The sequence below is a fragment of the Chenopodium quinoa genome, unplaced genomic scaffold (assembly GCF_001683475.1).
Source record: "Chenopodium quinoa cultivar QQ74 unplaced genomic scaffold, ASM168347v1, whole genome shotgun sequence".
NCBI lineage: Eukaryota > Viridiplantae > Streptophyta > Magnoliopsida > Caryophyllales > Amaranthaceae > Chenopodium > Chenopodium quinoa.
The window spans coordinates 9884421-9907184 of NW_018743292.1; the positions used below are offsets into that span (position 1 = coordinate 9884421).

The window sequence follows — 22764 nt, forward strand, 5'->3', positions numbered from 1 at the left end:
AAGTAACAAAATAGGAGAGAGAGTAAGACATTCTCATTGATATTGCAAAGAGTATTCAAAACTTTAAATCTCCTTCCTTCAATTCTTCATAATCCAAGCTTTCAACAAGTTTCTCTCACTTTCTCTCTCTAGAAAATGAGGGTTTCTCTCTCTAAAAACCCTAATCTGAGCTAAAAACTACAAAAAATCCCCCCCCTTAAAATTAAGCTAAGGGGTCGATTTATATCACCCCTAAATTACATAGAAAGCTCCGTTAAAAAACTCGCAAAAAAGCGAGGCGCGACCTCTCCAAGTGGTTGGAGAGGTCGTGCCACCTTAAAACAGCTGACGGGAAGAATGTTCAGCACTAGATAGGCGCGGCCTCTCCAAAGGAAGGTCGTGGCCGCGCCAAGTGGAGCGGCCTCTCCAAAAGACAAGCGGCGCGGCCGCGCTTCAATAGAATTTTCAAACAATCATAACTTGTTCATTACTCGTCGAAAAAAGACATGTGACCACTCGTTGGAAAGCACTTGAGATGAACTTTAATCTCCAATCTAGATAACCTCAAAATGTTGACTAGAAAATAAGTTATGGCCATTTGAAATTGACCTTTGTGTAATAATCCTTCCTAAACTCTACCAAATGCTCTTATTTATCCCCAAGACATTCTTTCATGTTTCTTCCATAGCTCCATCAACCCGTGCTCGCCTCTTTCCTTGTCTTTACATCCTCAATCAATCCATAGCTAGACTTGATGCATGCCAAAAAGTGCTAAAATGCACCAAAAAACAAATAAAACCCGTGAAGCACGGGGGACACAAAAAAATTGCATAAAATTAGAGTAAATAATGAACTATGATGCCGATTTATCATGAAAATAAGGTTCAAAACACCCTAAAATCATACCAAATAACATGTTATCAATTATTCATCTTCACAACTAACAATTTGTTTACCGCTAACAACTACCACTAAAGCTACATTTTGCCTAACATTGCCCTAATTACATGTTTAAGGACTTTAGGTGATTGGATGCACCCTTGGAGAGCCATATTTATATTAAAAGAAACTTCATGCAAGAATGCATGAACAATTCCTATGTCAAACCAAATGCCTACTATGTCTCATATATGCCGCTATTCAAAACGAAAACAGTCATTTCAAAGATTGGAATAGAAATCTTTCAAAAATAATTTTGATGCTCCCCTGAAAATTTCTGTGTTTTTACAATAACCTCATTCCTCCATTTAAAGCCAGAAGCCCATTCTTGCCCTTCATGATCTAGCTAAATTGAAACCAATGCATATGTAAATGTCAAATTTTAGCAATCATACATTGTTTTCTCCATTCATATTATCAACTCAAGTACAAACTGTCCAAGACGGCAAAACCAGCTGCAACTCCACCCTCATCTGATGAAGAAACCTTTGTCCGCATCAAGTAACCACATTGCTCATTTATGATAATCTTCTCTTTGTTTCTGCACATTACGGAAATCTTGATGAGATATAACCATTGCAATATTTGTAAATTTAAGCCAATATCCATGGTATTTCGGTAGTGCTTTTCTAATACCACTAAATATAAATTGGTAACAATATTTATGAAGAAAAACACATGGGTGAACTTCATTACAATGAACATTGAAATGAAACTAATTTCATGAAATTTGATACATACATTACTCTTATGGTCTTACTTGTATTACCAAATTTGAGATAGATGTCCAAAATTTTGTATGTGAATGAGATGTTGCATGACAATGATCTGAGAGAAAACCTTTTTTTCAGGGGGAAGGGGGTGTTCATTCTGCTTCTTTATATCTCCTTCTCATTGCACGAGTGTATATAATGACAGGTAATGAAGAATAAAGTTGAGTGTGTAGTTAAATACCTTAAATAAGAACCATATATTCCTAGCTCTGATATAGCATGATCTTTGTGAAAAATGCCTTCTCGTACCAAAAGTGCTGGGAAAACAGTCGGAAAAATCCTTTGCATAAGGATGTATGCAGCATCTTCTTCGGATCCTCCCTTCTGTATTCTTAGCAGTGCTTCCTTCACCTCATTCCCATAAATGTTGTTTCCTGTGTAGAATGATAATCAAAAATCACAAATTACATTCATATGAAAACGTACTCTAATCAGATCAGAAGATCTGCAGATGGTAGTACCTCCGCCTTCTCTCTGCGGTTTCATCACGTATAACTCAGGTCTTTCGATTGCATCAGTAATTATTTCAGTATCATCTAAACTCCATAAGCCTGCAAAGCATTTTCGCAATTTGGCAATGTCTTCTTTGTTATCAAGGAACCTGCTTTCAAAGCAAGGACATGCTCAGATTCAGAGTTCAGGATGCTTTTCATATAAAATAATACTCCGTAATAACAATAATAATATGTTGAACATCAAAGGCTGACTTTTACAAAATATGTTTCAAATTTCTAGGATCCCAGTAAATCAAAGATAAATTTTCAATGTATAAACATGCGTAATAGACTTCAGCTAGTGACAAAGTTAACTATGCAAGGAATCTATTAGTTCTTGCAGTTTCAAAGACATATTTATTGCTGAAGGTGCATAAGGATTCAATTCGAGTTAAGCATGTGCATGAAAATTCACGAATTACCTTTCAAGCACATTGGGTTTTGCAAGCTCCTGCTGAATCTTCTTGGTACCTGCTAAATGGTATGCAATAGATGGACACTTCACAGCAGATGACTGCTCTATCAATAGCCTAGCTCTCCATTCCTGCAAAGCATAATCTACTATAACATTAGAATTGAAGTGTGGCTGATCCATAGTTTGAATTAATTTCTATGTTAGGTGATGGGTAAGAGTCAGCAAGTAATAAACAGAAGGAAATTCTTTTTATCCAACATATCTGATCCCTAAAATATCTCAAGCTATTGCCAGCTGTTGATGGCAGCTTCTATAAGATCATTTATCAAAAGTTAACCAAAAAATTGAAGGTTCACCCTCATAATAATGCAAAAGAAATCTTCTTCTAATTATGCATGTATAATTGCTCAGGGATTTTGACATATTCTTGAATATAGCAGGCACCAAACTATAGACAGAGAGCATTAAATTTCTCATAAAATATGCAATGAAGCATCAAAAACTCCAGAGCTGGAACTAACCAATTCAGAAGGATAATCAGTAGGTGCATAACCAGCTCTGAAATACACCACTGCAACTGCCTCCCCATTTCTGCAAGTGTTCAATGATTCAAGTTAGAAATTTAAAGTGATAAAAACCTCAACAAACCCTTCTCCTGTAGTAATAATAAGGAAATTCAAAATATGAAGAGGAAGAAGGGAGACGTAGTGTCCTTGTGATGACATACACAGCAAGTGTTCCGTCAGGCAGTAACTTGCCTTCTGCATCAATTTCTGCTAATGTCTTCCTGATAGATGTAACACCATGTGTATTATACAGTTAAGAAAAACAGAGGCACATTGACAGTATAAAAAGCCATGAAATGAATTTCTGAATACCAGTTCAAATATTCACTCTCATCATCTGAATATAGGCTAGACGCAATTGGTTAACCATTCAAAATAACACTGACATGCAATTACGCTGTTAATAAACCATTTAAGTTGAATGCGCTTGAATATTGAGAGCTTTACGACAACCAGCTTTCCACATGTTTTGTTAGAAAAACAAAAAGGATATCTCTCCCTCAATACATCAGAAAGCCAAAGCTGGTCATACATGTTGCGTTCCTCAGCTTGAACCACAACAAGAACAACAGCCCTGCAGAATTTAACAGTTCCGTAAGTTATACGAGCACGAGCCATGAGGAACAGAAAAGCTTTTTCTGCAAGATTAACCTTGGATTATTGTACTCTCGCCAAGCTTCAGCTAATGCCTTTGCGAAATGTTGAACAGAAGCATTTTCAGGGACCTTTCTGAAGTCTAATTGAAGCTGATTTCCATAGAGACCAAGCAAGTTCCTACATTTTAAACTCCAGTCTGTCAGCTAGAATTACTTTTGTAACTAAAAGAAATGCATATACCATTAGCAGAAGGCAGTATACTTAAATTACTTCAGGGCCCTTTAGTTGAAATTTAGTAATGAGTAAATATTATGTAATCTACAGGGGAAGCAGAAATTCATATTACCTGTGAAGTTCACTGACAAGACACATAAGCCCAGCAAATGAAGATGAGATTGTGTTGAACTCTATTTGGAGAAGTGATTTTGTTTGTGCATCAAGCATGTAATCTGATCGATGTAAGCCCAAACGTATTTCCTATATTTATTTTTGAATCAGATTAGACCCCAAACTTCTCAAAGCAATTACCATTATATTTTTCCACCCTTGTAACCAAGATGATTGTAGTTCCTGTTCATAACAATATACAGAAAAAATAAAATCACCTCTTTCTTATTGATGTCTATCATCTTGGAGTGAATATCTAACAGTCTTGATGTGAATTCATCTACTTTTCTGGTTCTGTAATATGGAAACAGCTGGAATATTCAGTTTCACATGCACAACCTGCTAATCCAAATCAATATACTGAGTAGAGACAAAAGAAAAACCAAAAACCCAGGATGACAAACTTAATGTCCAACCAAAAAGTTATGATTCCTTGTCCATGAATCTCATTGAACTTGAAATATATAACTCTTATCTCTGGAATCTATTCCAACCAAAACTACATACATCTGACTCACCTATATGATGGCACTTCACAGTTCACACTAGTATCAAGTAGAGCAGTAGATAGCTAAGAAGATACTCAAATCCAAATGTACAATTGATTCTTGTCCCTGAGCAAGCACCTTATATAGCTAAGCCTATACTCAAATCCATATGCACACCTGATTCTTGTCCCCCAGCGAGCATCTTATATAGCTAAGCCTATACTCAAATCCATATGTGCCCCACCTGAATCCTTGTCCTAGAGCAAACAACATATATAGCTAAGCTATTACTCAAATTCCAGCTTTTACTCAAATTCCGAAGCCTATTCTCAAATTTGTATGTACACTTGATTCTTGTTCTAGAGTGAGCAACTTAAATAGCTAAGCCTATACTCAAATTCATATGTATACCTGATTCTTGTCCCAAAGTGGGCAACTCAAGTTACTCTTCCAGTTTTCTAACTATACTTATTGATAAAAGAACTAATCTGATGGGTTTCGACAAGATGTACACATTACAAGAATGCAAAATTTGCAATGTACATCATCTACAATGTGGAGACATCGAAAACGAACCTTGACAGCGAATCCTGGAGAAACTTTGCATCCAAGCTAACACGATCAAAGAGCTCATTGAAAATAGAAGCTAATTCACATGCTTGCTTAAAGTGATCCTCAGGAAATGAGGCAGGCAAAAGAGAAATTGGGGCATGAATCATACCAACCCCAGGAACTGTCCCTGATTTCTGCAATATAACCACAACAATTTAACAGTAGAATATTTTCACTTCCATTTAACAACCAAATTACAAATACCCAACTGCCCTTTAAACCAATACAAAAACTTTTGTATACATTGGATTTACAATAGTGTTATTGTGCGGCGCAAAAATTACCCTTATTGTCATTAAAGTTATCCTTATTCTCACAAAAAGTTACCCTTTACTTACATAAAGTTACCCTTTACTTTGCCAATAGTTAATCGTTGATTGATTGAAATTTGGTGAAATTTATCAATCTCCATCTTCCCCAAATCTCACGAAATCAACCTAGTTAAGTGAACAAAAATACCTAATTGTTGTAGTATCTTTTCTCACAATTGATATAGAATGAAAGGGTAAAAAAGATTGAATTGATTTTGAATTATTTGAAATTGATGTACGAGTATATTGCCAAATTAGGGAGGTGAGAGAAAGAAGGAGGAATTATGAAATTTTCAATATCACCTTATTTAGCATTGAAATAGGAGAGAGTTAGATTAATATTTCTGATTTAGAACAAAGGTAGTGTTAAAGTGGCGAAAGATGTAGATATCGTCAAGTCTTCTATTAGATGCCATGGACCTTGAAAGAGGAAGGAAATTGAAGTCGCCAGCAACCCGCCATTCAATAATTACTGTAAACCGGACTTTTTGTAAAGTTTGTCAAACCAATAATAGCTCTAATAGTCTAATTAAACCAAAATCAACATTTATAAATCCATTATTCCTTCCCTTAGTCATAAAGCATATAACTTTATAAGAATTTGACGTGCATTTTTACTTTGTTCCAAAAATTCATGTTTATAAAACCCCAGGAAACTTAAATAAAGGGTATTGCTAAAATAAACAAAAGAGAAAATACAAACTTCAAAAGTAACCCAATTCAAAAGTATAAAGGGTATTGCTAAATCATAACACATTTCACAAGATGGTATTAACATGGAAATTTACGGGCGGCAAAATCACGCGTTAATTGGTGTAATTAAATCCTTTCTACATCTACTTAGGGAAAACGATCACAAACCTTAGCAGTTCTATCACCAACGAGAAGCCCATGAAGAGAACACCAAACCAAGGCATCATAAACCAATTTCTGAAGCAAATTGGGATTAATATCATGAGGATTGAAGATGGGTTTTTCAGAATTTTGTTGTTGGGTTTCAAATGAATCGGATTTGCTGGAGTTAAGAGGAAGAACGGAAGAAGATGGGAATGAAAATTGAGACATGGATGTGTTATTGAGATTGGGGAGATGGGAATAAAATGGAGAAGTTGGGAGATTGTTGAAAGAATTGGATTATTATTGATTGGAAGAGTTGAGGAAAGAGAATAAAAAAGGGTGCGATTAGGAGTTGGAGTTGAGAGAGTGGAGCATCCACTTCCCATATTCTTTTTAGTTCTTGCTACAAAGCGTCACTGCTTATGCTTTAAGGAGAGTTTTTACATTGGTCAATTGGCCAATGGACTAATGGAGGGATTAGAGACGGCAAGTGGAGTCGGTCGGCAGAGGCTCGATTAGGCACGACGTGAAAATGTTTTGATAAGAGATTATCCCGTCACAAGCCTGATATTAGAGGCGCGTTGATGTGTTATGAACGATTAGACCTGGAAAATGGGTCATTCGGGTCGGGTCAAGCATGTTTAGGTCATATTCGGGTCAAGTCAAAATTTGGTCGGGTCATGTTCGGGTTGTTTCATTGTGAATCAAGCTCAAATGAATAATTTTATACAGAGTTTATATTTTGTTATTGTTATAATAAAAACTATCAATTCAGTTTATGAGCTTAGCTACGGTTGAAAATGAACAATTTGAGTTACTTTTGGTACAAGACATTTTAAGTCCAATTATAAGGTAATTTTAGTTCGGGACATTTCGGGTATCGGCTCTATTTGGTCAATTTTGGGTATCGGGTCTGTTCGGGTCAAACACTTCGGGTCAATTTCAGGTCGGGTCAACTTCGGATTGGGTCAGTTCGGTTGTCGGGTCAGGTTCAGGTCAACTCCATTTTCGGGTCGGTATGGGTCGGGTCAATTTCAGGTTTCGGGTCATTTTCGGGTCAATGTTTTGGGTCAATTTCGGGTCATCGGGTCTGGGTCGGGATTGCCAAGTCTATGAACGATATATATGGAGATCATTTTCAGGCATAGGCTAAACATGGTCACGATAGGTGACCTTCATGTCGACCAATTTATATTTGACCAATTTACAAAAGAAGGTTAAATTACTAAAAGATCCACTAGCAAAGTAGGACCGAGTACAAGTACAATATAACGCATGGATAAGGTTATGCATGGGCTTCATTTATGAAAGATCAACACAAGCTCGGCACGACACACCTTTTTCTTGACCCATTCAAAAAATGTCAAATTGTACACAAGCTTTGCTATTATGGCCCGTACATGGCACTAGGAGGCACAAATATGATTGTATTTTGCTCACTGCGTCATTGTGTACTCAAAAAAGATTTTATTTTTTTAAAGGAGAAGAACATCGGTAAGAAAGTAAAACTAATTACTGGTATATTAATTGGTTTGACTACCTAATTGTAATATTGTGTAAAATTATTTAATAAACATTCATTCATTTCTTAACAATTACAACAATTTATTTTATCGCTTGTCATTTAATTTATTTATTTTTAAGAAATTTGTGAAATGACCAATAAGGATATTGAAGTAATTTTTTCTAACAAAAATAAATTAAACAACACATGTTATTTTTTAAAGAATAATTTTCATTAAACACTATGCATGGAATTTTTTCTTTTCTTTTTTTTTTTTTGACATGAGCTCCAACAATACAACTAAACAATAATTCTCTTTCATTATGCAGGAAATGTACAGAATAAAACAATTTATTATATGTTGCTGAGAGATGACTAGTCCAACGTGGCTTTCCTCACAGGATTGCCGTTACCATCCTGAGCTGAAGTCTTGGGAAAATTTGAACCCACCTTTAGAATGGATCTCAGAGGTCTTAACTCCCCGTCGTTTCTTCTCTCTGTCACCTCGTTCTTCTTCCTTTTCTTGCTCTCATTTATAATTTCAGGTTCATCTTTTATGCTAACCATTTTTCTTGGAGCTTTAGTTTTAGCTTTACCCACAAATTCTATTGTTATTTTTCCTTGATCAGAGGCATCAAGCAATCGAGAAGATTCATCTTCAATTTCAACTGAAGCCAAAATATCACAATCTTCAGCTCCATTAATTGAATAACCACGTTGAGAATTCATTTCCTGTCGATCAATGACAGGCCAACTTATCATTCGGGTTTGCTGAATTTGAGCCGGAGGGCCCAAGGTCACAGGTTTAAGGGCTTGCGCAGCTAAGTTTCTCATGATGAAGCGGAACAATCTATGGCAGATTCCAAGAGATTGAAGCTGCTGCTCATTTTGAACCATTTCTTACGTCGTATGAGAGGTTTTTGAATAACAAATAAGGTAGGTAGCCTATGTAAAACATGGTATCCCCTAGCAAAAGTGGAGTGCAAGTGAAAACAAAGGTAGAAGAGATTCTTTTCTTGGATGAAAACCCCACTGTTTTGGTTATCCAAAGAAGAAATATTCTCTCTTTTTTCAGCCAGTTTCCATGTGTAACTGAAACTTCAACATTAAAACGCAATTTAAGCCATAAGAAAATACAGAACATTTGAACCACTAGAATAATCTCAAATATCCATAATTTATACAATTTGGTTGGAAATATCGGTGACAAGGAGCGTATAACTTTTGCCTGAAACCCACATCCATGGGTGTATGCCAATATCAAAGCTAAAACGATACTTTGTGAAACAACACATGCTAAACTTGCAAAATTTTGGCAGAAGCAAAATTTGCCTTGCAACTGTACATTACAGGACAATCAAGTCTAACTACTAAGATCTATTTAGGAGGAGGAATTCGTCCACAGAGACGCCAATATGCTCCAGGGTGAAAGAGTGACTTCTCAAATACCCATATATCACGAACAAGTACCTACTCGAACATCAGAATCAGCAGTAAGTGTTTGAATGAGCAAGACGGTACAAAACTCCATGTGACAACAGAGTTGAGTTTCTTGAGAACAACATTTCATATTGCAGGCCTTGATACATATGTACGAGTGTTAAGACAAATTTTTGTCAGATGTACTATTCAGTTTATTTCACAGCGATAATCTTCTAGGTATAACTGAACCATTCAAAACAAATTTAGAAAATTGGACCACCCTGATACAGATTTAAAAGGATTATATTGTAAATATACTAGTATATAAGTTGGGTTCAGTTACATTCAGATATAGGTTTAATGGTTCCTCTGCTACGTCCAGTCAGTTCGATGTCATTTTGGTCAGTATGTACTCCGTAGATCATTGTGTTTCCAAGATTGTGTTTGACTGAGCTTAGGTGCTTGAAGTTGATTTGTTATGGTTGATATTAAAAAGTGAACGACTAAGTTAACAATGATTACATTCCAAATTGTTAATTTGCAAATAGCTAGATGCAACAATTTACGCCTTGCCCAATCAGCTGCAGCATTTCCAGCCAAGTTGGTTAGAAGGAAATAATTCAAAATCAATAATATATACAAGTATTTTTCCTATGCCAAGGCTTTAATCTCATAGCCACCCACACCTGAGACAATTAAAATGAACCACTCATAACATAAGCCTACTTCCATCTTCACAGAGCTACCCATGAATATAACCATTAGCAGACCTCGTCTACTCAAATCAAATCCACTTCATCTAATCATATTTTCCCTTTCCTTTCCACACTACCATTCCATATTTCCACTACCCTCATTTTTCGACTTCTCCATCCCCAGTACACCAACCCATCCACCCACTACAACTCTCTCTCTCTCTCTCTCTCTCTCTCTTCAACCCAGGTGCCCACCACCCCAGCCACCTCCTCCGGCAATCCTGTTGTCCAAAGTCCAACCCACCTAACCCCCTTTCCAAGTGTCCTGGAATTACAGCCACACCTTCATCCAACTCCACCCTCCTTAGTCTCATTTTCAGGGCTGCTACAACTGCCTATTGCTGCCGGGTTGTTGCCTGCCATAGATGATGCTCTTTGCTGCCAAAAATTTGCTGGTGATACAGTCGCATTTGTTGCCCTTGCTATCCTCCATCTAGCCTGCCTATCTCTGCTCTATCTTCCTAACCCATCCCTTCACCCCCCACATACTCACCTAATCCTTTGGTGTAAATTAGAGCTGAGGTCTTCCATGGCAGGTGTCGCTTGCAATGAGCGAAGGAAATTTTGACAAAGGAGAAGAGAGGGGGATGGGGTAACTTAGTTGGAAACTCGAGTGTTAGTGGTGGAGGAAATCTTAGAGGGGGAAAAGGTAAGGTATATGGGGACTTTGAAATTAATGTGCTGATGACTGATGCCTTTGGTTCAAGTAAATAGGTGTAATTGTAAATTGGAGAGAGAAAAGGATGGGGTGGGGGTTTTGAATAAGAAAACGATGTAGCAGATGGTTTTAATTAGGATAATTAATAGGGTGGTTTATATTGAAAATTTTGGTTGCATGTAGCTCCACTTAGGGATGTTTAAGGCTAAAAATGCAATTTTTTTGTACAAACTGTAGACACCTAATTGTGCCTCCCCAACTAAAACCTACAGTAATTTAACCCTTGACGCTATTCTTTCAAGCAATTCAAAGAGACGTTATAATACTCGAAGTATTACTCTTAAACCAAGGTGTGAAGAGTTAAATTACTAAGGGTTTGAGTTGGGGAGACACAATTAGGTGTCTACACATACAAAGAACAATAATTGAAATTAATATACCAAAAAGAAGAAAAATTCAAGTCAATAAATGGATTGTGTCAGCAGTAATCAAACTGTAATCAGTTGATATCACTTTCCACTCGATTTAGGATTGTATTGAGTCATCATCAGGCTAGCAAAATTCGAGTTAGTTTGCATCAACTAGGTTGATGTTTCGGGGTCAAGATCAGTTAGTCATTTTCAGAACAGATTTTAGTCTGGGTGGTTGAGTTCTAGATAACTGGGCCTTAGTCAATGTCTCCATGTCTATAATCTTCTAATGTAATCACTAAAATTGAAAATAAGAAGTCTAGCCAAATATCAGCATGCATTTGTTGAAAATATTTCAAACAAAATCAAGAAAAATCACATAATATAATATGAAAATCAATATATGACAGTAAATTGGCCATGATATCAAGATGGAGCACGCAACTACCTCTTTATTTTTATCTCCAGCAACAGCAGTGCCTTCAGAATTATAAGCCTCAAACTTCTGCAAGAAAATCATCTCATTCAACTTTCAATTGCAATGAAAAACAGATAAGAAAAATCCAATAATCACAAAAAAGCGCATTTGGTACAACGCCAGAGGGAAAAAGGGGGGAAAAACCCAAAGTGAAATTTCACAATATGGAAGAATGGAGCTTTATTTAGCTGATTCCCTTGTATTATAAACCTACTTTAGTCACATTCTGTTTATATCCATTGATACATGTATGATATATCTCCCAGCTCTTCTGTCCTTTACTTCACCCTCCCCCCCCCCCTCTCTCCCCCTCCCCCTCTTTTAAATCCAACTCTGTCATTGGCATTATTCCACATAAATAAATGAAGATTATGCATATATTAATTCGGATATGCGGAATGCTACCTATGGTGAATAGAGTGCATGGGTACTTTTTTCTTTGGTAAATTTTAAGCAGAACCATTAACTGAAATTCTAATCAATAAATTAAAATTTGGAGTACTGAATTGCATAAATGAACGTTACCCCTTTACATTTTAGTGATTGAAACACTAAATAAGATTAGTAAACAACAGCAAGGAAAAAGTGCCAAGTCCAAACTCTAAAAAAACTTACAAGCTGGAGTTAATAATGAAGCAAACAATATGGAATTTTAAGTTTAAAAAAAAAGAAAAAAAATACAAGTGCTTGTCAAAGTCCAGAACTAAATATAGCTATCATGAAACCTAGAAAATCTTTGCCAAATAAATCTAGCATCCTTTCCCTCTCATCTCGAGTTCACAATTTTGTAATCTGTTAAACTGATGAGGCTCCTAGGTGTGCTCTCAATTGTGATAACAAAAGTTCATTTTGGGGTCTCCAAAGCTTTTGAAAATATAAAAGACGATGACAGTGAAAGAAGATTCTTAACTGAGCGATTGTCAATTATTTAAAGACAAAGAAGGGATTTTTTGGTCGGAATGATGCCACAACTCACAAGTATCTCTTAGCCTGAAGAGTTTAGAGCACTTATCTATATCCTCAAGATAAAAGAAGTGTTTGTCAAAAAAAATAAAAAATTAGTGAGCAGGAGGGACACTTGACAACTATCTTATTAAAAATTTCCTTCCCAATCTACAAGAAAAAAAGTGATTAAATTGTTTGCAGATTCCATATAAAATTAACTTTCTAGAAAACTTAACGTTATTGTTCTTACTTCCTGTGGATACTTGGTTTTTTTGCTAAGCTTATCGTTTTTTTTTTAGTAGCACCTCTAAAAGATGAGAGGGAAAATTCCATATCATACTGCTTTGTCCTATAAAATTTTAACTAGACTAAAATCTTCATGTAACACCTTTTTTTATTTGTTTGTGTGTAGTATACTCATTTATCATTTCAACTCTTATTAACTTTGTTTTGATATTCTAAAATTAACTATCTCCATTACAAGTTTATTTGCAGCAATTACTCGTTCATTCCTACATGAATACATCTAACATATTTTTAGGTTTCAAGATATTATTGGAGTTTGGACATTTTGATGTCCATCATCAGAAATACGGTATCAATTTTTTTAATGCAACATAGCACTTGATATTCTACATTCTATTCACTAATTGCGGTCAATGTTGCAACTCATATTGTTTAAAGTCCAAAAAATCATGATTCCTTCATTTTGTATCCATTCCTGGTTACAAATGATGGTTCCATCATGTTGCAATTCATATTGTTTAAAGTCCACTCAAAATAATCATGGTTACACCGACCAAACCAAATCGAATCACATATTGGTACCATGTAACATGAGGCATGACATGGCCAGATCACAAATCACAAAGCTCACACTAAATACTTATAGCTGACATCTCGATATTTCATGTGTATCTCTTTAACTCCCTTTACATTCAAGAGTCATCACCAAAAGCTTGTGCTATAGAAACACTGTTTATGAAATTTACATTCAACCTTTTGAACAGAGCAGATAACATCTTTTAAAACTAGCAATGACACAGTCCCTCCTTACGGGCATAGCAATATAATTAGTGATTTATGTATGAGAGCATATTTAATTGAGCATATATAAAAGAAAAAAAAAAAAAAAAAACTAATCAGCATTAAACAAAGGAAAAATACACTTTAATAATCCCCAACTATGAGCGATTTACTTCTAATAATTCCCAACTAAGGTTTATTTTTTTATTAATCCTAACTATGGGGTCAGTTTGCCACTAGTAGTCCCAACCGGTCATCAACCTAATATAACAGGTTGCTTTGACACGTGGCATCACGTGAGTGGTTCAAAAAAAAATTAAATTAAAAGACTGAAAAATTATAAAAAATAAAAAATAAAAAAAAAACAAAAAAAAAACCTCTCCTCCCTACCAGCCACCCCATCCCCCTAGCCCAGCCGGAATACGCCGCCACCTCGCCAGAAACCTCCCCTTTCCCCTTCCACTCCGACGAAAACAACCACCTTCCCCAGCCCCACCCCCGAAACTACCCCTCCCTTCCCCCCACCCCCGAAATCGCCTCAAACCACCACCATCTTACCTGCTTGCCGGCTCGCAAAACCACCCCAACCTACCTCCTTATGTCCTTGTTTCAATTGGAAACCCCAACCTCCCCTGTGCCGGTTTCCCCCTCCCCTATTTCCGATAAAATACATCAATTAAGCAGTTGAATTTTGCAGAAAAATTACGCCGAATTATGACAAAAACAATACACAAATCCAATATTTACCTGGTAATGTCGAAATAATAACCTCATAACACAAAATCGGTTCAATTCCACTAGGAATTTACGGGCGAAACAGTGAAAATCCCAACAAAAAAAATTAAAGAGGAAGAGGATTTTGGGGGAAATTAGGGTTTTGAGGATGGCGGTATAGAGGGAAGGGGGAGGGCCGACGGCTGAGATGGTTGAGGAGCGGAGGCTCGGCGAGATTGGGCTGGGCGGTGGAGGTGCAGGTGGGGGAAGGGGGAAAGGCTGGTATTTTGGGTTTTCTTTTATTTTTTAAATTTTTTTTTTCTTTTTAACTTTTTTTTCTAGACCAGTAGAATTGCGACACACGTAATTATATAAAATAAATAAATAAATAAATAAATAAATAAATAAATAACCTGCTTATCAAGTTACCGGTCATCCGGGACTACTAGTGGCAAACTAACCCCATAGTTAAAAAATAAACTTTAGTTGGGATTATTAGAAGTAAATCGCTCATAGTTGGGATTATTAAAGTGTATTTTTCCTTAAACAAAAGGCAACTTGCAGCAGTTAACTAGATCACTGAGATGTTTCATTGAAACGAAGAATACCTGGTTTGTAAGAAACTCCAGGGTGAGCTGTATGAAAACCTTCTTAAGGTCATTGCGGTCAACACCAATCTGCAATCAGAATATTACGGGATAAGATTCACTTCAAAAATAGATTAGAATAAAGTTGCTTGAACAAAAATGGAGACTGAACCTCAATATTTAATTATTTATATTTTCCATACTGAAATAATTTACTAAGCTGTTTTTCACTAGCATAAGGTAACTATGCTACAGCAACGACTACAGCTTCTAAACAACACGGCCACAGGCAGCCTACTTCTACAAGAGCATCAAGAGATCATCTCTAGAATAGTCACAACGCAAATTAAAAGGTAGTTTAATTATATTTTTTTCCACTCAAATAAGGCACAACGTCAACATGCTTTCAATCTATGTGGCACTACTAATTTCCAAATAAACAAAGAACAAAGACACTTAAATAAGGAGCTTAACGTAAACAGCAATGTAAAGAGCTACATGTGAGATACCCTATAGAAGAATGGCATCCAAACCCTTCCATTATGTCAGAAACAAAGGCTCAAGAGCAACCAAAGTAATTTAGTAACTTGGGATAACACCAGAGCTTCATAGTACTCTCTAAAATTAAAACTTCATAGAATATATTCAACTCTGCTCCAAGAAGGGGATGTTGAAAGAAAAAAGCTATGCAGAACATATTTAAAAATATAACAGGCATCAAGAAAGTAAAGACTTCAAATCCCACTTCTCTGATACAAGGATTTATTACAATAAATTTGTGGACCCATAATAGACTTCAAACCCCACTTCTCAGAGACTGTAGTGGGCGCATTCCTTAAAGAGCGACCCATCCCCCTTTCATCTTTATGACCTTACACAACTCCTGATTCTTGACACAATCCTAAAGTGCCCAGACTTCCAACCTCCATGTCTTTTTTTCTTTTTATTTTTTTGAAGCTCTTAATAAACATCCTTCTGATTAAATGCCTCACTCCCAAAGAGGAGTAAATCTTATCTCATTCAGTAACAGCCCTTTTTTAATAGACAGAAGTCACTCAATAAGGAAAAAATCAAGACAAGTTATAAATGTTGGGAGGCTAGAGTATTCCAACAGATAATGAAGGTGCTCATGTTAAAATATCCACAATTAACAGAAGAAGAAAAGAACAGCAAAGCAAAAATGTGTTTTTTTTGTAAAAGATTTGTATTTGATTCACACTTCATATTGTGAAAGTTGTCTTTCCAAGCTCAGTGCAAGATTTTACGAAGCACATTTTAACCGATTGAGTGTGAAATATTAGAAACTTGCCAGTCTAGCTCGCAGGGTTCGGATTTTAACAGCTGGCACAACCAATTCCCAATACACACTGCTCCACATTGTTTCTCTTTTTTTTATATCATTTTTCAGGACCTGTATGAATTAAGCCTGGTCAGATTTGTAAACAAGTCAAAGGAAAAATCTCTCAGGAAAACTATAAATGATAACTTACTGAGAACATGTTTTCCGTAACTAATTTCCTCAATGAAGTTTTATCACCATGTGCCAGGTATGCATTTATCTGTGAAGAAAGAACAACTTAGATACACAGTCAGCTCAGCAAAATACATGAACAATACAGACATAAGATGCGACCCATAACCTAGTCAGCTGTGTTGGAAGGTTTTTAACTTAAAAAGAAAAAGAAAGTTCCATAATTATTAATTGATGCTAATACCCATATCAAAAAAACATTTGGTTGCTTCATAAGACATTAACCACCACAAAGCATTAGTAAACAAGCTAAAATAATCTATTAGCTGTAAAAATACAGATCATCACCCTATACATATCTTCCTTTTTATGTGTGATTGGGTTTGTAATGACCTCATAACGATAATGCCTATACTCCTTTAATTAGACTAATAAAACAAAAATGAGTACTAACTCTCCTTTACATTATTAGTATTTGTTGAAATTCACGAGATTCTAACATTGAATATTGAATTATTTATTTTTTTCTAATAGAAAATACAATAGTTTGTGAATCCTGCTAATAGACCTAGACGGTTTACAGATATCAAGAAACAAATACTTCCTCCGTTTCTTTATACTTGCAACACATACTTTTTCACGGTATTTTAAGAAAAGTGGGGCTGATATAATCTAATACACTTAAAATGAGGGTAAGAGATGGTTAGAAGTAAAATTTAGTGGGCCATGAGATTAAAATAAGGGTAATAGTACAACTTTTAACAAAAAGAACTTTCTAATTACAGTGTGTTGCAAGTATTGTGACATTTCCATTTTAGGGAAATGTTGCCAGTATAAAGAAACGGAGGAAGTAGTACATATGTGCTTTATGTTCTTTCCATTTAAAATCCATAGGAACTTGAAACACCCATTTGTTGGTTCTAAAATTCTCAAGGACCAGAAAGTAAAAGGCAAGTCAAAAGTTGATACCATATAAGGCATACCTCTTTATATAATTCAAACGCCTCTTTATAGAAACCCTGTTTCGAATACCCAAATTTCCTCAATTTGGAGATAGCATAGGCGCTTTTCATCTGCAAATAAACGGCACATAACAATGAACAATGAAGCATGTAATCTCATTAAAATATCTGCAACTAACAACAAAGGAGATCTGAATAATTGAGTGTAGGACATGGTTTCATTCTTTTCACCTGAAAACTCCTTATCTAAACTTATCAAGATGTATCGCTTAATATGAACTACTTCAAACTATATATAAGCTGTAAAATAGACTCAGTAGGTGTTATCTAAATTATTAACCCTTATCTGAAACATATGATTTTAAAAGAGAAAAGATCAATGTCACAATCCTGTGGCTCATCCACTTAGTAATGATAATTCCCTCCATCCCAAAATAGTTCAAGCACTTTCCAATTTCATCCATCACAAAATAGTTTGAAGTCCTTTTTTGGTATGGTCATCCTAATTATCTATTATATCATACCTTACTTTTGGATCCACAATCTCCTTTTCACATCTAATTTCTATTAAAATAACAGCAGATAACTCAAATACAACTTATCTCCTATAACTTGTGCAGTGATAAATGTTCGAACTAATGAGGGACGGAGGGTGGACATGGTAGGAATCATTGAAGCTTGTTCTCTCTTGGGTTGCTATAGGTTAGGAAAGGACTCCTCTGACCTATCATTTCATATATCTTCTACAAAAACTTATATGGTTGAGAGGGGACTCCTTTAACTGGTCATTTCATACCCCATGCAACAAATACTTCAAAAGTTTCAAATCTTCTCCAACAAAGTTCTTTAATTATCTCTAATTTAATTTGAAAATCAAAATTTCCAAAAAGGTTGAAGGTATCAATAGAAATCTAGTATAAAATTAGTAATTTTAAACAAACTGCATATAGAGGCATAATTCTTTCAACATATATGTTATGTGTCACGAAATGTTTCAGACCAAAAAACCACTTTAATTTGTATTACAAGATTGAACCCCTTTTTTTGGTATAAGCTCTTAGACATTGTTGCCAAAGAGCTTTAGCCTGGTTTTGTATCAAAATACCTGCAATCATGAATGCATAGAGTTGTGATTGTGGTGAAGTAATTTTTTTAGTTGAAAATATAAGGTGTGCATTTTTGCAGAAGGGCTTCTCATCAAGCGTTGCTGTGGGGTAAAGTGGTCTTTATATTCTCACACAGGCCACATACCCTGAAGGAACCAGATCTGTCAATCTCAGTGTGATTGGCTGACGATCTATAAATAAGATTTAAGGGCTCCTTGTCTCCACTCTCCACCCATTGTTCTCTGTCATCTGTCTAATTAATGATATATTCCTTTAAACTAAAGCGCTTGGGATAGTTCAACTAAGACTAATCTACCCTCGTGTATTTTGAGAAACCGCGTTAGCATATATACAACATAAATCCAACAAACTGCAAAGACAAAGCAAAGTCGAAGAATATACTAAAGTGAGAGCGCATCAAGAATTACAAAGATCAGCCTTGCTAAAACAATTAACAGAAGAAGATCTCAATTGTTTCAGGGCAAGAACAGAGCCCTTGGGGAAAATTAATATGCAAATAATGAAAACTTACCTCTATGATCATGTCTTCCTTCGTTCTTCTCCATCCTCTTCTAGTGAACCATCTAAAACAGAAACATAAAGAGAGTTCCCATCATAAGGAGAGAGAGAGAAAAAAAAAAAATTCTTTTGAAGTCTAATTCACCAAATAGAGGATAAACAGAACTTGTTACAGGAAACTAAGAGCATAAAAAGCAAATAAAACATATACTTCCTCCAAAAAAAAAAAAAAAATCATCACAACAATTGGATTTTGACACTATTCACTTACTATCATTTGACCATATATTGTGATGTTTACGTAGGGAATATTATAGTCATGTGAGGTATTGTTAGATTCATCTCAATATATAACTTCAACATATTAACCTTTGAAGACTTTTATGGGTATGTGATTGAAGATATTAATAGTTAAAGTTGTGCACCATGAAACCATGAAACTTCAATTGTTGCAATAAAAAAAAAAGATGGAAGTAAGCACCTTGTTAAGAATTACAATTAACTGATTACCATACGACGCCATATGGCATAAAAACTATATCCACAACTCACAAGCATGATGATCAAATGAAAACATCCTTGTTTTAACAATACTGATATTAGTTTCATAATCAACATTAGTATGACAGGTTGAAGGATGAATGATATGGAAGTCAAATATCTTTTCTTAAACTTCAAAAAATATCAAAATGGACCTTTGTGGTGAGATGAGAGAGAATTTCTTTCAAAAAAACCACCTTTGCAAGAATGAGATTGGTTCTCGAGGCCCGTATGGTTCATAGATAAATCCAGGGCTAAGCATTGCAACTTGCATGGCCCCCTGCATGAATAATGAAGCAAAAACATTCAAATTTTCTTTAGGTAGAATCTTGCCAAAAACAACCAAAAGAATAAGATGAGCAAAAGACCACTCAATATTAGCAGACAAAGAAATTTTTCAAATAGCAGAAAAGCAAAGATGGATGAATAATTATCTTTGGCATCATCATGTATAACTAAAATAGACATTAAGTTGAACAACAGGTTAAATCACTTACAAACATAGTTGAGAATTGCATGATAAGAAGAAATTCATAAGGCTCAAGGAACTAGGACTATAGGAGTACCTGAGGTGCGCGCGCACACACACAGACATGCACGTTTTAACTTCATTTACTAGGTCCACAATATTGAACTCCCTTCAATTCAAAGTTTTATCTAATTTTTGTCAATTCAGCAGTTATATTTATAAGGCTCAAGGAACTAGGACTATAGGAGTACCTGAGGTGCGCGCGCACACACACAGACATGCACGTTTTAACTTCATTTACTAGGTCCACAATATTGAACTCCCTTCAATTCAAAGTTTTATCTAATTTTTGTCAATTCAGCAGTTATATTTAATTAAATTCTTAATATGTGAAAGTAGCTAATGTGACACAATTTGGATTATTGTTCACGAAGGGGTTGCCAGATTCTTGTCTGAATCAAAGTTACTATAGTGAATTCTACCAACATAGCTTACCCCTTAAAAGGGATTGCATTAGGAACATCAAAGAGATGCTTCATAAATTAATTTAACAAAATAAGGGATGGAATTTAATCCGAATTGTTCTTCCAATGCCAGTACTAGAGTTACATGCAATTAAACAAGGTAGCAGAGAAAGATGTACAGTACTACAGTTTACTAATGCCACATTAAGTAAATTACTATGAACCTCACTAAGATTATGAAAAAGTTTGGCCAGGCAAATTACCGTCTGCCGTGCTTGATGAGGGGCTTTTGCTTGTGTTGATAATGATCTAGCTTCATACAAAAACACTGACATCTCAGCAGCAGCCTGATATTAAGGATGAGAGAAATGTCACATGTCGTAAAACAAGCTATCATCATGTAAGACAATAAGACAAATTATAGATGAAAAGAATTATTTTTATCAGTTGACAGCAAAAGAATAATGTTTAGTATGAGGTTTCTACCATTGTAGAGCGAAGCACCCCTGCTCTTCCATGAGCCAGTGGATAGTTTTGACTCTTGTATAAAGAAGAATCTGTCTTGCATAAGTTATCTTGAGGCCCTTATAACACCAAATAAAATCATGTAAGCATATATATATATCAACTTGACAGGAAATACATTCTCATGAAGTCACAATTATATCATCCACTTTCAATATTGGCATATGTTTACAAACCCAACAAGGAGCAAAATAGAACGGAATGGTTGTAAGACTTGTAACTACACAGGAGCATATTAATTTTTTTAGGCTACAAAAATGTTCCACTAAGAGCATGTTTGGTATAGAGTTTTTGAAATTTTGAGTGATGGTAATGAAATCAATTAACCATTTCCATTACATATTATTTGGTATGACCATATGAGAGGTGTGGTAACACGCTCCATGTCATAGGGGTAGCCAATACCCACCATTTTTTACCTCTTCCATCCCTATGTTACAAAAATGATTCCCACCTCAATCCCCAATTTGATACAAGGTATCCTTTCCATGTGCATACCCAACAAAAATAATGGTAACACTTTATATTACTCTTTCACCTTGTTTCCATTCCATTTCTAAGTGTGGAGCAGAATATCAATAGCAAATACCGATAGCTCATTTAAGTTTACGATTCTTATATTTTTAACTTTTAAGGTGCGCTTCTCTATCCCTTCGTACCTCAGGAATGTGATCAGCTTTTTCTTCAATTTCCTTTTCGAAAGTTCACATTAAAACCCTATTCAAAGTTTATTAGGAAAGGCACTTTGTCAATCTCGCCTGCTTACTTATTGACATTGCACTCGAATAACGACTTCGATTATAAGAAAACTTAAAATTCTAAGTTCCATCTCATTGAACACAATACACAATAATCTCTCATTTCCTATTCATCATTGAAGAACCCCCACATTAAAAATTTGAGGTACAAAAATCTTCAACAAAACTAATACTGCATATAAAAATTGTATCAAAATAGCATCAAAATTAAATGGCAGCAACAATAAGCATAGAATTGAGAATTGGTACCGTTAATAATAGCATTAGCGTAAGTTCTTGAGCTTCCCAGACTGCAAAAACATTGAATAATAGATCAAATAAATTTATATTCCGGGAAAAAAAAAATCCAGGAGTATAAAACAAATGGATAGTCAACTAGAAGTAAGAACTCAAAAAATACATAAATTGTGCAAAAAAATATGAAAGAAATTCTTACGCAAACGAATGTTGTTGAAGCTGGACCAATTTTGATAGATTTCGAATAGCATTAGATCGTAAAAGCGCCATTTTCGATCAAATTAGAGTTCTTTGATTGGAAAATGGTGGGGAAGAGAGAGAGGGGAAAGAAGGGGTTTTGCGGGAGGAGTGAGAGGGTTTAATGAGGAAGGATCTGCTACGCCCCTGCTCCTCTGTTTTTCATTCGTTAGGCCCTGTTCTCTCCCGTTATGCAAAATAATATTTAGTAAAGTTAATTTTAAAATTAAGTTTTAAAGAATAGGTATAATAGCGAATCAATAAAATTTTGTAGCAGTATAAGTTTAATAAATGCAAGTTTTAACCGTTTTAAGAAAAAAAAAAATACAAGTTTTATTCGAAAAAATAACTTTAAATTCAATAAAAATTATTTAAGTATGGAGTACAATAATCATGTTTTTTTTCCTTATTTTTTTTTAACAACAATAGGGCGACTAATGCGCACGTATGATGCCGAGAACATATTTTGTTACTCATTAGTCATAACTCAGCAAAATTGCACGGTTCGTGCAATATGAAGGATTTGTGCCTTTATGCCAATGCAATGGGCATTGCACTGACTTCATAAGCACAATGACA

At 35.3% G+C, this 22764-nt stretch overlaps 2 protein-coding genes across 2 annotated transcripts; both read right to left on the reverse strand.

Annotated features, from left to right (window-relative positions):
• Positions 1 to 1110: 1110 nt before the first annotated feature.
• LOC110736947 (glutathione synthetase, chloroplastic) lies at positions 1111 to 6852 on the reverse strand. Its single transcript, XM_021917285.1, is given in 13 exon segments — positions 1111 to 1459; positions 1873 to 2065; positions 2153 to 2292; positions 2608 to 2729; positions 3122 to 3191; positions 3328 to 3408; positions 3660 to 3740; positions 3818 to 3940; positions 4110 to 4240; positions 4369 to 4444; positions 5215 to 5384; positions 6423 to 6697; positions 6700 to 6852. Coding segments are annotated over 13 exon segments (1671 nt in total). The 5' UTR covers positions 6785 to 6852; the 3' UTR covers positions 1111 to 1335.
• A 2184-nt stretch (positions 6853 to 9036) lies between these two features.
• Positions 9037 to 22367, reverse strand: LOC110736948 (39S ribosomal protein L45, mitochondrial). The gene is made up of 12 exons (XM_021917286.1): positions 22148 to 22367; positions 21961 to 22001; positions 20915 to 21012; positions 20692 to 20775; positions 19693 to 19775; positions 18969 to 19020; positions 17352 to 17441; positions 16388 to 16456; positions 16207 to 16308; positions 14919 to 14987; positions 11596 to 11652; positions 9037 to 9372 (listed from the first exon to the last, which is right to left on the reverse strand). The coding sequence occupies exons 1-12, from the start codon at positions 22216 to 22218 to the stop codon at positions 9280 to 9282; spliced, it is 909 nt and encodes a 302-aa protein (XP_021772978.1). The 5' UTR covers positions 22219 to 22367; the 3' UTR covers positions 9037 to 9279.
• Between the last annotated feature and the right edge of the window lie 397 nt (positions 22368 to 22764).